Source organism: Phoenix dactylifera, chromosome 9, assembly GCF_009389715.1.
Source record: "Phoenix dactylifera cultivar Barhee BC4 chromosome 9, palm_55x_up_171113_PBpolish2nd_filt_p, whole genome shotgun sequence".
NCBI classification, from domain to species: Eukaryota; Viridiplantae; Streptophyta; class Magnoliopsida; order Arecales; family Arecaceae; genus Phoenix; species Phoenix dactylifera.
This window is the reverse complement of record NC_052400.1, coordinates 21198986-21212166: the sequence shown is the minus strand read 5'-3', so window position 1 is coordinate 21212166 and position 13181 is coordinate 21198986. Positions and strand designations below refer to the sequence as shown.

The following is a 13181-nucleotide window of genomic DNA, read 5'->3' as shown; positions in this document are numbered from 1 at the left end:
TGTATGTGTGTTTGTATATATATATATATATATATATGTGTGTATATGTATGTATGTGTGTGTGTATATATATACATACATGCATACATAATTTATTTATATGGAAGAATATCCTATTGATGTACTGCAGAGAATGCCCAACTCCACTGCCTTAGCCACACCAGTGAAATAGCTAGTGTCAGTGGATCAATTACTTTTGGCTGCCTCAAAACCAATTAATACATCATTTTGGATGTTAATGACGAATCAAAATCTCTTCTTGATCTTCTGTCCAACCTTCAAAATCTGACATTTTAATAACCTCAAATCGAGACTGTGCAAGATCCGTTGCATACGTTACGTCCTTATAGCTTACCCTTCTAGGCCAGCAGAGAGTGATCAGTGCATATGAACTGGGTTAATAACCCCTTCTTTATTTCTATAACAGAAAAAAAAAGACAATGAGCTTTGGATTATGCACAAGACGCGTCATAATTAGATAATTGGCTGCACCAAGACCTGAATTATCTCCATGCTCTCCTCGTTTACCTCTCAAGCCAGAAGCTAATCGAGTGTGGCCTTGATTTATAAATAAATGTTTTCTATTTTTGTCAAGAGAGGAGATGGTAAATATTTGTGAGAGTAAAAGTAGTCGTCGCAATCCTTGCTTTTAAGCAAATGGAACAAAGCGTTCGCTATTCCGTGCCGTGTCGATTAACAAGAGATAGTGAGCAGTAGGTCGTCCGAGACTGATGGCTTTTGGCCATCTGGGACCACTGAGAGCGTGAGAGTCCATGAACAAAAATCATATTGTAGAGAAAATATGGAGCGTGCTTCCTATTTTACCACTTAATGCCCATCTTAAAAAAGATATCCGAAAAATCAGACAACTTACTAATGAAGTCGTCGGTCTTTTACTTTTTTTAAAAAAAAATCAAGAAAAAAAAATTACGCACGGCACGGCATCCTCTATCTTTCTCGTTTCTAGAATATGCTTTTTTACTGATACGCATTATATGGTCGGTGATATACACTAAGCAAATTAGTGGCCTAATAAATCAATACACACTTTAAAGTAAATCGATATACAGTTTTCAGAATATGATGTTCATTAGTACACAGTACATGGTCAAATGATGCACACTTAATAAATTAGTCATGCAGTAACCCAATACACACCTCCAAAAAAATTGATACATAGTTTCTATAATATCATGTTCACTAGTACATACTACATGATCAGATGATACATATTCGTTGCTTTCCTAATATATACTACAAGCTTTTTTGAAATATACCAAGCAATTATATCTAATATACACCTTCGGATAAATTGATACATAATTTTTAGAATATGCTTTTTTTCAGTGTACACTATATAGCTAAGTAATGCACACCAAATAAAATAGTCATCTATAGAAAAATCGATGCACAATTTCTAGAGCATGGTGTTTCCTAATTTTGTCTAGCTCAAGAAACTACATACATATCACTCCTTAGATCTTATAAATTTTTTGGTATAAAGATCTTGGAAAAGAAATCGAAATTTGGAGGAGGAGAAAGAGAGTCGAAAAGGAGAAGAAAGATCTTACAGGCAAAAAAAGACGGCTTGATGTGGGAAAAAAGACCGATGGTAATTAAGGTTTGACGAGGAAGAAAAAGGATACAAATGAGCGATTTTCTTTTCTTCTTTGAATATTTATTTAATTATAAGACTGATGACTCTATTAGTAGGAGGAGTCTCTAACTTTTGGATTTCTTCTTTAAGATGAGCTCTAGTAGAAATGTGGCAAAATATGAAGCCCGCCCCTTATTTTTTTCTTGGATGCCCGCCTTATATGAGCATCTTTCTGTAGTTCAGACGAGAGTGATCCTATACACAAAGGAAGGCAAAGCAATGTAACTAAAGCTAAATCCATTGCCTCCTCTCGGCGGCATGTTTTAGTTTAAATTTTTATCAAAGCATATACTCCATAAGTAGAAGGAAAATGAACGATTTCTCATTATTTTTTTCCATTTGAAATCTCGCTAACATTTTGAGCAAGCTTGAAAATCTAATTTCGCTTCAATTACTGTGTCCATTCCTGCTCTCATCATCTGCCAGGTTTCTGCATCATTGACTTACATGGTATTAAACCCTGTTTGTGAATCTATAAGTTATATTTATTTTTACAAGCATGTGTAAACACATATCCAGAAATGAATTGGATGCATTCAACATTCCCATAAACAAGGTTGTCCTCGTATCTTCTGCAAGGGTGTTTTAGATGCGAGGCAAGTAGCATTGTCATAGGATTTCCCTGTTCTTAATTATTTACTGCTAGGTTGATGCTGCATGGTCTCTGATAAGATGGAGGAATAGATATTTACATTCAGAGAGCCGGTGAAAGGTTTAACAATTGTAGTATTACAAAGATTTCTTTTGAGGATCTTCTTTCAAGAGAAGCTATAACAGAGTATATACAAACGCTTCTGAGGCATTCCCTCCAATAAGGGGGAAAACATTTTTAAAAGATATTTACCTGTACATGTGCACTATTTAGTGACTACTTACTGATTTGCCAGAGCCCTACTATATATTTCTACTAGCCAACTCCAAGGTTCATTTTAACCATCTTGAAAGATTATTTGAATTGGAAGCACTGCTTTTCTCCCATACAAACATCCATATTAACTAACAGGCGGTATAATGTCGGAGCGCATTATTAAAGTGTTTTGATTGAAATCAAAATTGTCAATCTATTATTATCTTTTATGAACATTAATTTTGCGGTCACTTCAAGATATCAATAAGTAAAGTATATGCATGTGTACCAGGTGTGAAGAGGCAAGAATTAGATGCGACTTCTGTCCAATTTTCACAAGCTGAATGATAGAAGAGATAACAATTGTGTGATAAAGAATGTATTTGCTGCAAGAAGTACACATATTGTTGAAAGTTGAAACATCTCCAGTAGATTTTTCCTATGTTGGATATTTGATGGAATAAACCTAATTCCACGTGCTTCAACGGTAAGAAAAGAAGGGTAGTATCATGTGGTGACTTTTTTAGTGTACAAGTGTTGCAGCGCAAGTCGACCGTTATGTCTTACCATTCTCCTTTAAATCACGCCAAACACGTGTAGCCGACGTACTTAGTGTCATTTTATCTGAAAGATAGCAGCCTGGTACTGCTCCGATGCTGCCGCAGCCACCTTACCCGGATCAGGCGGCTTGAAGAAGCGTCTTAGCATCTCCGAACTCTAGCTTCAAATCAAATCATAGACCTCGTGATGTTGAAAGGTTTTGGCGGACTGCAGTAGCCTGGAAGGTTAGATGGGAACGAGGGAAGGTCAGTAGAAACCCTCGCAGGAGAAGGGAATATTGCTTTACTTCCGAAGTTCATACTTGTGTTACGGCTATGTATAAATATATGGTGAACGTATAAAGTGATATTATTATCGCAAGGGTCGATCGATATGGCCTACTTCCACTCCCAGAGGAGCAATGATTTGGCCATGGCCATGAGCTTGGCTTTGGGTCGCCACTCTGGCCGTCCCATGGCATTGAATGCCTCGGACTGCACATTGTTCGACGAGGCCTCCGTAGCTTGGCAACTAGAAGGAAGAGCAGTTCCTCTGATGGCGAGAGATAGCAGCAGCAGGCAGGTGTTTTGAGTTTGTTTTAGCTCCAAAGTATATACGCTGTTTTTGTTATGTGTGCTATAAATTTTTTACTGGTTTTGATTTTATTTGATGATTAGAATATACGGGAGTGGGATGCAGACAAGGAAGGAGGGAGTGTTCAGGGTTGCATTCAGAACAAAGTCTGAGATCGACATCCTCGATGACGGTTTCAAGTGGAGAAAATACGGGAAGAAATCAGTGAAGAACAGTCCGAACCCAAGGTATGATTTGATTGTTCTGGAAACAAGTGATATATGGCTTGTGCAATCTTTATGCTCGTATTCATCAGTATTATCTTGCGGGTTTAGTTAGAAAAGAAGATAATTTCAGAAACTAGTATGCCCGTGAGTCCACAAATAATAATTAAGATGTAGAACTCTAAAAGCTGACATCATGAGTTGATGATGCTCTTTTCTCTAACGCGGCTAAAGCTGACACCATCCGTGTGAATGGATGACATGAAAGCAGGAACTACTATCGCTGCTCAACGGAGGGGTGCGGGGTGAAGAAGAGAGTGGAGAGAGACGGAGAAGACCCCAGCTACGTGATAACCACGTACGAAGGGGTGCACAACCACACCAGCCCAGGCGTTATGTATCTCGCGCCTGATGGGTGCGACTCCGGTGGTGGGTCTCTTGTCGCCGGTGGCTTTTGATATAGCCCGCTATTTGTTATGGTGGCCATTCCTGAGGCGAAGGTGATAAGAAATCCGACTCCTTCCGAAGAGCTTGGGATCGACTTGTTTTAGTTGGCAAGTACAGTGGGAAAGAAACTCGAGTGTGCTTCTACAAGAGAAGACTTTAAAATCTTATCTAATTTTCAGTATTCAGCTAATCTATGTTCTCAGAAGAGGAAGACGGGACACCAAATTAAGCCATTACTGAGCAGATCGGGCTCTTTTGTAATCCATTAGTCTTCTATTTCATCGCTTCTTCCTTCTTCAACTTTGTTTTTTTTTTTTTTAATCTTTCTTAATAAATCTGGGAAAGGTTCCGTCCTCCATTTGCAACAACAGAAAACGGGAAAAAAAAAGGATAATAAAGAAAAATTTAATATATATATATATATTTCATGGATATTTGGCGAAGTTCCGACTAATATATTCCGTCATGAACCAGATCGATGCACGGTATAAAGTACCAGATATCCAAATGAAAGGCAGGAGGGGATACCGGAAGGCTGACGCATCCCTTGGTCCTTCTCTTCCACCCTTGCAGAGTACCACACCGATGCAGAAGCCAGATTCGTTCCAGTGACATGAAACGCAATGTTCAGCCTTTGTGATCCACAATCGTCTTTTTTTTTTTTTTTCCGGTGGCGATTGATTTAGATGCCAAATCGTTTTCATGATGAACTTAACAGCACGGTATCTCAGCCTAGTTTGGTTTCTTTCCAGTGACATGGAACGCTATGTTCAGCCTTTGACTTTTTGTCAGCCTTCGATTACAGGATATCTCGCTCCGATGTTGACATCACCATCCTTCTACAATGATGATAGCCAGTGATAAGTAACCAAACTAGACCATGTGAAGTTACCATAAAACCCACTGGACCCATTCGAGCAGAACTTGGCAATGTCAAAATGAGGAAATTTAAAAAACGAATCTGCTAGAAAACTCCTGATACCCGCAGGCGTAGTTTGCAGCCTGAATAAATCCGTAACATTTCCGCCAAAACTAAAGAAAGAAAAAAAAAAAAACAAAGCCAAAGCCATAACATTTCGGTGCAGATTACCAACATCCTAATGTTATTTTACTATGTAAGTGGTCTTGGTTGTATCTCATCAAGAACCCTCAAAAGAATCTTATTACAAACCGCCGCTAAAGAGCACCAACTTGAAATCTCCTTGCACCTCAACACAGGCCAAAATGAAGATTTATTCTGAATTGAGGGAACCTTCCTTTCTGTAATCAAACGGCTAATTTTTTTTTGATCCTGTCAAAGTGTTCAGGTCTTTTTGAATCCTTTCCCTAGTAGAATTCCTTCAAGCAGTAGTTACCCATTACAAAAGATATTTAGAGCCGGTCTGGATACTCCAGCAAAATTTAGATTGAATTTCCTGCTCGATTCATAAACTGGAAAGTTTATTTGAGCATGGTCCGTATCAACCCAATATTCTTCAACCCCAATTCTGTAGGAAGAAAAGAAGCCATAGACCAACAGGCCCCCAAGTTAAATCTACATAGAAACTTCGATAAACTTTTAAAAGATGAGAGCCAACTGGACCAACTGCAGAAATATTCAAATAGACCTTTAATTATTTATTAGAAACATTTTGAAGTCTGTTTACCCTGTTCCATGAAAGTCCCCCTGTCAGCAGTCACATTTCTGGTTTGGTCGCTGACCTAACAGGAGCATCAAGCTTAGGCTCGCCTTGCGGCACGTCAACTCAAACCGGTCCATTGTATTAAACTCGTCGGGCTCGCCAGTTTGGTCATGCCAGAAGGGGCAGAACCTATTCCATTCAGTGAAGCAGACGAGTCAAATAGAAACCATAAAAAATAAGACCCAAAGCTCATCCGAAACAATTATGGGACCCAGAGCATTTCATTCTTTATTTCAAATTTTCAGCTCTAATTCACGTATCTTTTATCTCCGCTAGGCCTACAGCCTGGTGCTCATATATTGAATTTGAGAATGGTTGGCTTTCAACTTCGCATTGAAACAGGTCTTTGACGCAATAGATTACAGCTGCTCTGAGAGCAAAATGAGGACTCGCTAGCATCTCTTTGTTGTCTCCCCCCCAAAAAGAAGAGAGATATTAACAAAACTAATTACACAGCTAATAAAAGTAGCCAGTATGCTATTGCGAAAACTGAAGTACCCTATGATGATGGCCTCGAAGGGCCAGCACGCGAAGAAAAGCTCCTTACTGCAACCTTAACTTGTCCCACCGCACCAAGCTGCCTCATCTCTGGGCTAAGTCCATGCTCATCGCACTTGGAATTCTCATCCATCTGAACCCCAACATAGAATGCAATCTGCAAAGACAACATACAGCATTTGAGAGGCAGTTCTTTCTTTTTCTTATACCCTAATGGTTCATTGTTAAATCAAGTTAATCACAACAAAGCATTTTCACAGTAAGGAGGTTATTCTTATTAACAGAAACCTTGCAGATACGCTGACCGATCTAGACGGCAGGTAGCTGACCCGAAAATATGAATTTATGTGATGTGACATTTCTCAGTTGAGCCCCTCTGTATTGGAAATGCATAGCATATGGACTAGAGGTCTCTGGTTTCCTTTTCTAATTAAAAGTGTGCAAAAAATGGTAACTTCATAATCAACTAATGGACACAAACAAGAATATGGGTTTATAACCAAACCTTGCCAGATGCATTCCGTACAGGTGATATGTGAAGACGGTTCCAGAATGAGCTTCCATCTTTCCTGAATTTTTTAAAATGAGTGGAAGTAGCATGAACAACAGTTCTCTTAAACACATGACCAGAAATCCTCTAAAGCTTGTTTCATGAAGAGACCAATGCACACCTATAATTCAAAAGACGCACTGAACAAGCTTGCTCTGCTAGAATGCAGTCCTTTATCTACAAAGCCAAACAAAATGCATCAGAAATTCCATTACGGTGATCACAACAAAGAGAGAGCATCATTCCACAGTTGAATACGTAATGAAGTTTTAAGGCAGGTCAAGCATAGGTTTGATGATTATTTAGTACCCACCTGATGTAAAACTCCAGCATCTGTTCCAGGTCCATTTAGGAATCTACAGTTACGTCCCAAGACTTCATGTCTAGAGTAACCTAGAAGAGAAAATTTAATTACTTTGGTTAAAGAATGTTGTTGCAACTCGGCAATAAGGCACTGCACAGCATTCATTTTACGGTGGCATTCCAAATATATGAGTAAAAGGTTTGATTGCAAAAGTTGATAATCGCATGCCGATGATATTCATTAGGTAAAAGTAATATAAAAAAATTGGAAAAACAAATGCAGTTAAGTTCTAACGATGTGGGTAATGCTCAAGAAGATTCACCTTTAGATCCTTCACCTTTTGATTTCATGGATGGGGTCCGACCCACCCGCAGAGTATATGTTCCAATTCCCCAACAATCTGCTATCTCACCAACAGTAATTAATCTGTTTGAATCAATAATCATTGCCATCTATGTGAATAAAACCCTTGATTGTTAACTGCTCTTGAACAATACATAACCAAACGTCCATCTCCCTACAGGCCAAGATCACCCAACCTACAAAATATTCATGATATTGCCATCTATGTGAATAAAACCCTTGATTGTTAACTGCTCTTGAACAATACAGAACCAAACGTCCATCTCCCTACAGGCTAATATCACCCAACCTACAAAATATTCATGACACAGCACAGTATTTGGTCGGTTTCCTTCTGCTTCCAAACAGAATTTAAATGTCGATTCTTGACCGCAAAAGCAATTCTCTTGGATTCGACTACCTTCCTTCTTTTATGCAAACAACTAAGCTGGGGGCCCCAGCACTGACTTCAACTTAGTTCACCTGCTGACATAAACAGCAAACAGTTTCTGATTGGGGTGGTGTATAAATTCTAGTCCACAAGAACTTAACCATGATCAAGTCATCTGGAACAAACAGTGCCTTCAAATTGTTTCTTACTACTATCCATCAAAACAGTTTATGGAACCCTTGCCTGAACAATGTTGTCTATGGCCATAGAACCATGCATTGCATATTCAAACCATCAGAGGCAAATCTTCCTCACTTTGTTTTGATGGGTTAATTCCATAACTCGTAGTTCCACCGCAAATCCACCTCAATATGCTCATTATCTAACTTTGAATTGTACATATCTACCTCGCAAACCAACAAGCTGATCCTCAAAGAAGGCAGATCTTATTGCATTTGACAATCATGTAATACTTTCTTGGATTATGTCTACATCATTCACATGCCCTGATAGTATTAAAGATAACTTCATCCATCTCTTCATCATACTGTAGAATTAGATTCAGTGAAGTAAAGGTGATTAAATTTAGTAATCTGTTTTCCGTGTTTTAGTTACATCCTCAACTAATCCAATGCTTCCACTCAGTAACAATTAATAGTTTTGGCCTATTAAATTTTCAAACTTTATGATCCAGACTTCCTTCAATACTTTGAATATAAGCATTGATCCCTTCCCTAGGCTTATCTATTAGTACTAAATCAAATGCAAGTCATGGGCTGCATGTTTGTGGATATAGCCAATTAAAGCCAATCAATGCATCTCTAACAAGTTTAAAAAAGGTAGAGGATTATACTTGATCCAAGGTGCAAAAAATAATGTCACTAGGAACTCCCTTTTCTTGTAAACTTCTACCATCTCAGTAGCGCTCCTCCCTTTTCTTAAACATTGTCAATGTAGACAGTTTGTTAGCTCTTCGTCGTAAGTTCTTTCTTTTGAGTCTATCATTAATATGAATTTTCTTAATAAATGATTGCCTAAAATATATACCTAAACCCATGGTATACTGAAGCAGCCCGTACCGAACCGGTTCGGTGGCTTACCGATATGGTTCCGCCGTGAAAACCAGTACACGCCGAAGCCGAGGAAGAAAAGGAGAAACAGTAAGAGAGCGGGGGGGAGAGAGAGAAGCAGCCGTCGCGGCGGAGGCCGAGGCCGCTGCAGCGACCCCTATTTCTTTCAAAACAGGGGTCGCGACCTCTCCTCCCTCCCTCCCCCGCTCGTTGTTTCTCTTCTCCTTTTCAGGCTCCGGTTGGGCACTCCCGGTACGGGCCCAGTACCGAAACGATACCGAACACGCTGAACCGGTCCAGTCGCCGACCAGTATGACTTTTGGTACTGGTTCAGCATACCTTGCCTAAACCACTAGACTTACTCTCATGAAGCTAGCTTGATTTGTATGTTTATTCTGCTACCCTTTTCACATCTATATAGTATGATTCACAACGCTAGTTACATGATATCTTGTGAAGCTATACATGTAACGATCCAGTATCTCATCCAAAAAAAGCTAGCTAGAACGTTATTAATTGAGGCCCCTCAATCTGCTTAAATACCAAAGACCTCCCCAATTCACACACACAAGCGAGACTAAACACATGCCCACGCAAGTCCTCACATCCTCTCCCAATTTAAACTTTAATGTTCTTACGTTCAATCATAAATACCACGATTAACTTATGATCGGCCCTCAAAAAGCTTGTGCTGTAGCATCCCCTAGCTAAATGGCTATAGTATGGATTGGCTCTAATACTATTTGTAACAACTCAAGATCTCACCTAAAAAGAGCTAGCTGAAAGATCATTTATTAAAGTCCTTAATCTAGCTCCAAGTATCCAAGACCTACCCAATGCACACTCGATGTGGAACTAAACACATGCTTGATGCATCAAATGATCAAAAAATTAAACAAATTAAATAACATGAAACGATACATGTTTTTTTTACTACTTGATGCATAAACTAGGGATAACCAAATCCCATAATCTTTTGTGTATAAATATTTTGGAGATAATAGATCACATCCAATGGCTCGGATTATCGATGTGGGATTTCTATCATCCAATCTAGACCTGACTGAATTTGAGTGGAGATCCCCTCGAGCGTAATCAAGTCTCTCTCTCTCTCTCTCTCTCTCTCTCTCTCTCTATATATATATATATATATATATATATATATATATATAATAGTGATGGATCCAGTATGAGTATAAACATAAAATCATGTGCTCGTAATAATGTAGAAATTATTGAATGGAACCTATTTAATAAGCATAAAGATGATACAGGATGTATCTGAATGACCTAGGGTGATATCAGTCGCATACGTATAATCTTATAGAAGACTTGCTTGGATTTTAAATGACTGTTTTTTAAAAGTGGTCAAATTAATGTAAATAAGATGGCATAGCAATAAAAAAAACCTGTTAAACTTAGGAATTCATCATTGGCATAGACAATGGGCATATCAGGTAAATGTGGATCAGTCCTGCAAGAATCAAAACAATCTGTATCAATGCAGCAAGCAATACATCTCAAGAATATTTAAACGAACAGAAACAGGAATTTGTAACAACTCACAATACAAAGCTCTGTTTGATTCTACCGAGAGATATATTCAGGGATGAACTGAGAGGCGCAATGCCAGCTGAACTGCATCTCTTCGTGCAGACCACTCTCCCCGTAAGCTTGCTATAGTGAGTCAGTGTTGATAAGATGCTGTTAGCAGCATTCGATGCTTTCTCCTTCTCCCAAACACTCGCTTTACGAGACTCTTCAGCCTCCAAAGCTGTAATAATCAACCAAGTAGTGAGGATCTAAAAAAAAAAAAAATCCAGTTTAACCAAGAATAAGAACTAGCATCCAATCCAATAGAATCAACAAGTAAAAATATTTGGGGCAAGATGATTTAATCTTTTTGCTTCTCAAAAAAGAATCTTTTTGCATTCAAATCTAAATAGAGGTCTTGTAATAATTACTACTCAATAACTAAAGATCTAATCAGCATCAATATGTTTCAATAAGAACCAAAACGAAACCAAAGACGATCCATTCAGGCCAAGAAACTGAACTACCTTTGTTATCCATATCAATAACCGAATCCACTGCAAGATTACACGCGTAATCGTCATCCAAACGCACCTCATTCCGGCACGCCCCATACACCATTCCATTCGCCCCCGACCTCGCGCATCTCGACCGCCTCGGGATCGGCACCTGAACGGCGACGAAGTGGATCACCCGCCCATCCTCCATCCCGAAGACAGGGCACAGGTGGAACAAGATCCAATGCGGCGTCCCATCCTTCCGGTAGTTGAGCAAGCTAATCTGGAGCGTCCGCTCCTCCCGGATCGCCTCCCGGATCTCCATCACCGACCGCCGCTCGGTGGCGGGCCCCTGGAAGATCCTCCCGTTCCGGCCCACCACCTCCTCCCGGGCGTATCCCGACATGGCGAGGAACCCGCGGCTGGCGAAGACGATCGGATGGCCGGAGATTCCCGGATCTGTGATCAAGAAGTTGTCCGGGAGCTCGTCCAACGCCTCCACGATCCAATCCGAGTAGCGGGACGTGAGGGACTCGTCGATCATCCGCTCGTGGAAGCTCCCCATGCCTTCTTCCACCGTCGCCGCCGGTGGTCGTGGTGGTGCTATCTTGGTCCGCCTTCGTATGCGGTCGTCGACGGTGCCGATCGGACGGAGCCTCACCGCCACCATGTGCGCCGCCGTTCTACCGCATGTCAAGGAACGGGAAGAAAGCGGTGGAAGGGTGGAGAACTTTTTTTACTATGGTTATCAAGAAAAGGAAAAGGTTTGCGATCATTAGTTGGAGAGAGAGCGTGGGAGGAAGAAGGGGAAAAAAAATATCTTTGGGAACGCTGTTAGCTTTCGGCAATTTTTTTATGCCGAATTTTTTTTTTTAATAAAAGCGGCAATTAAATAGCTGTAAAGAAGAGTACAGAGAGAATGTCGAATTTTCCCATTCGTTTTGCAAATTTGGGAGGAGTCGGTGAAATAAAAAACCAGCAATCATTGATATGGAGAAACAACAGGAGGATATAAAAGAATAAAATTATTAGATCCAGAATTATTTGATTCGATTATTTATATCACAGCAATCTAGTATTATTGGATTTGTTTATTTACATCACTGCACACAGTAATAAAGAAGCCCACCGTATGGATGGATGTGGTTCTTGTGATGGCTCTCTACTTACACCATCACGTACATAGCCGACATATTGGGGCCCGCAGTTGCGCAGGCTTCAAGTCTGTTTCTGAGGTCACGCTGAAGGCTATGTTTCTGTCCTCAATATTTAGAAAAGATCTGTTTCTGTCCTCGTTGTTAGATGGACCAGGTCCGGTGAAACAGCCTAATCGTTTAACCAATCTGGATTGGATGTAATAATTTCTCCTATTTGTGGGAACCACGATAGCCGGGAAAGAGGATATACTTGAGGATTTGGATTGGATGTGATAATTTATTCTCTTTCTGACGACTGCTACAGCCGGGGAAGAGGATAAGAACAAAGTAGAGGCGGACGTGGCGAGGCTCCAACTTGCAACTCCATTCGGAATTTTCTACTTCTTATATATATATATATATATATATATATATATATATATATATATATATATATATATATATATATATATATATATATATATATATATATATATATATATTTTAAAATTCTGGTGGAGCTGAATCCAGTACAATAGTTGCTCATATTAATCTAATATAAGCACAACCAGAACCAGAAGAGTAAAAAAAAAAAAAAAAAAGTATACAAACATAAGAGGCGGTATCAGACTATGTCCACCGGCCTCAGCAAAAAAAAAAAAAAGGTGATCCAATCTACCACTTGTCCGCCTCCCTAAAATATTTTTTTAACATTGCTTCTTATCCCCTTCTCATTTTCTGAAAATATAGCTATGCCTACCTTCTACAGTAAATTTAATCTCAATTTTCGATATCTAGAAAGAATTATTTTAGAATCAAAATTCAGAACCCTAAAGAGATAAAGTCTCTCCTAAGCCGACAAATATCGTCATGCCGATGATACGGACCTT

At 39.5% G+C, this 13181-nt stretch overlaps 2 protein-coding genes across 5 annotated transcripts; one reads left to right on the top strand and one right to left on the bottom strand.

Annotated features, from left to right (window-relative positions):
* The first annotated feature begins 3141 nt into the window (after nucleotides 1-3141).
* LOC103709613 (probable WRKY transcription factor 51) lies at nucleotides 3142-4646 on the top strand. The gene is made up of 3 exons (XM_008795058.4): nucleotides 3142-3622; nucleotides 3722-3865; nucleotides 4113-4646. Exons 1-3 carry the CDS (start codon nucleotides 3438-3440, stop codon nucleotides 4297-4299), a joined length of 516 nt encoding a protein of 171 aa, XP_008793280.2. The 5' UTR covers nucleotides 3142-3437; the 3' UTR covers nucleotides 4300-4646.
* A 294-nt stretch (nucleotides 4647-4940) lies between these two features.
* LOC103709612 (protein TWIN LOV 1-like) lies at nucleotides 4941-12126 on the bottom strand. 4 transcript variants are annotated; one of them, XR_003386169.2, is made up of 9 exons: nucleotides 11186-12105; nucleotides 10692-10899; nucleotides 10535-10599; nucleotides 7332-7411; nucleotides 7140-7195; nucleotides 6974-7037; nucleotides 6469-6625; nucleotides 5935-6099; nucleotides 4941-5775 (listed from the first exon to the last, which is right to left on the bottom strand). XR_003386169.2 is itself a non-coding variant. In XM_026805624.2 (8 exons), exons 1-7 carry the CDS (start codon nucleotides 11823-11825, stop codon nucleotides 6470-6472), a joined length of 1269 nt encoding a protein of 422 aa, XP_026661425.1. In that variant the 5' UTR covers nucleotides 11826-12105; the 3' UTR covers nucleotides 5885-6099; nucleotide 6469. The 4 variants fall into 4 exon arrangements, 3 of the variants coding, with proteins under 3 accessions (XP_026661425.1, XP_026661426.1, XP_008793276.1); XM_026805624.2 differs by lacking the exon at nucleotides 4941-5775 and having other exon boundaries at nucleotides 5885-6099; XM_026805625.2 differs by lacking the exons at nucleotides 4941-5775; nucleotides 5935-6099 and adding an exon at nucleotides 6757-6894 and having other exon boundaries at nucleotides 6176-6625; nucleotides 11186-12126.
* Nucleotides 12127-13181: the final 1055 nt, after the last annotated feature.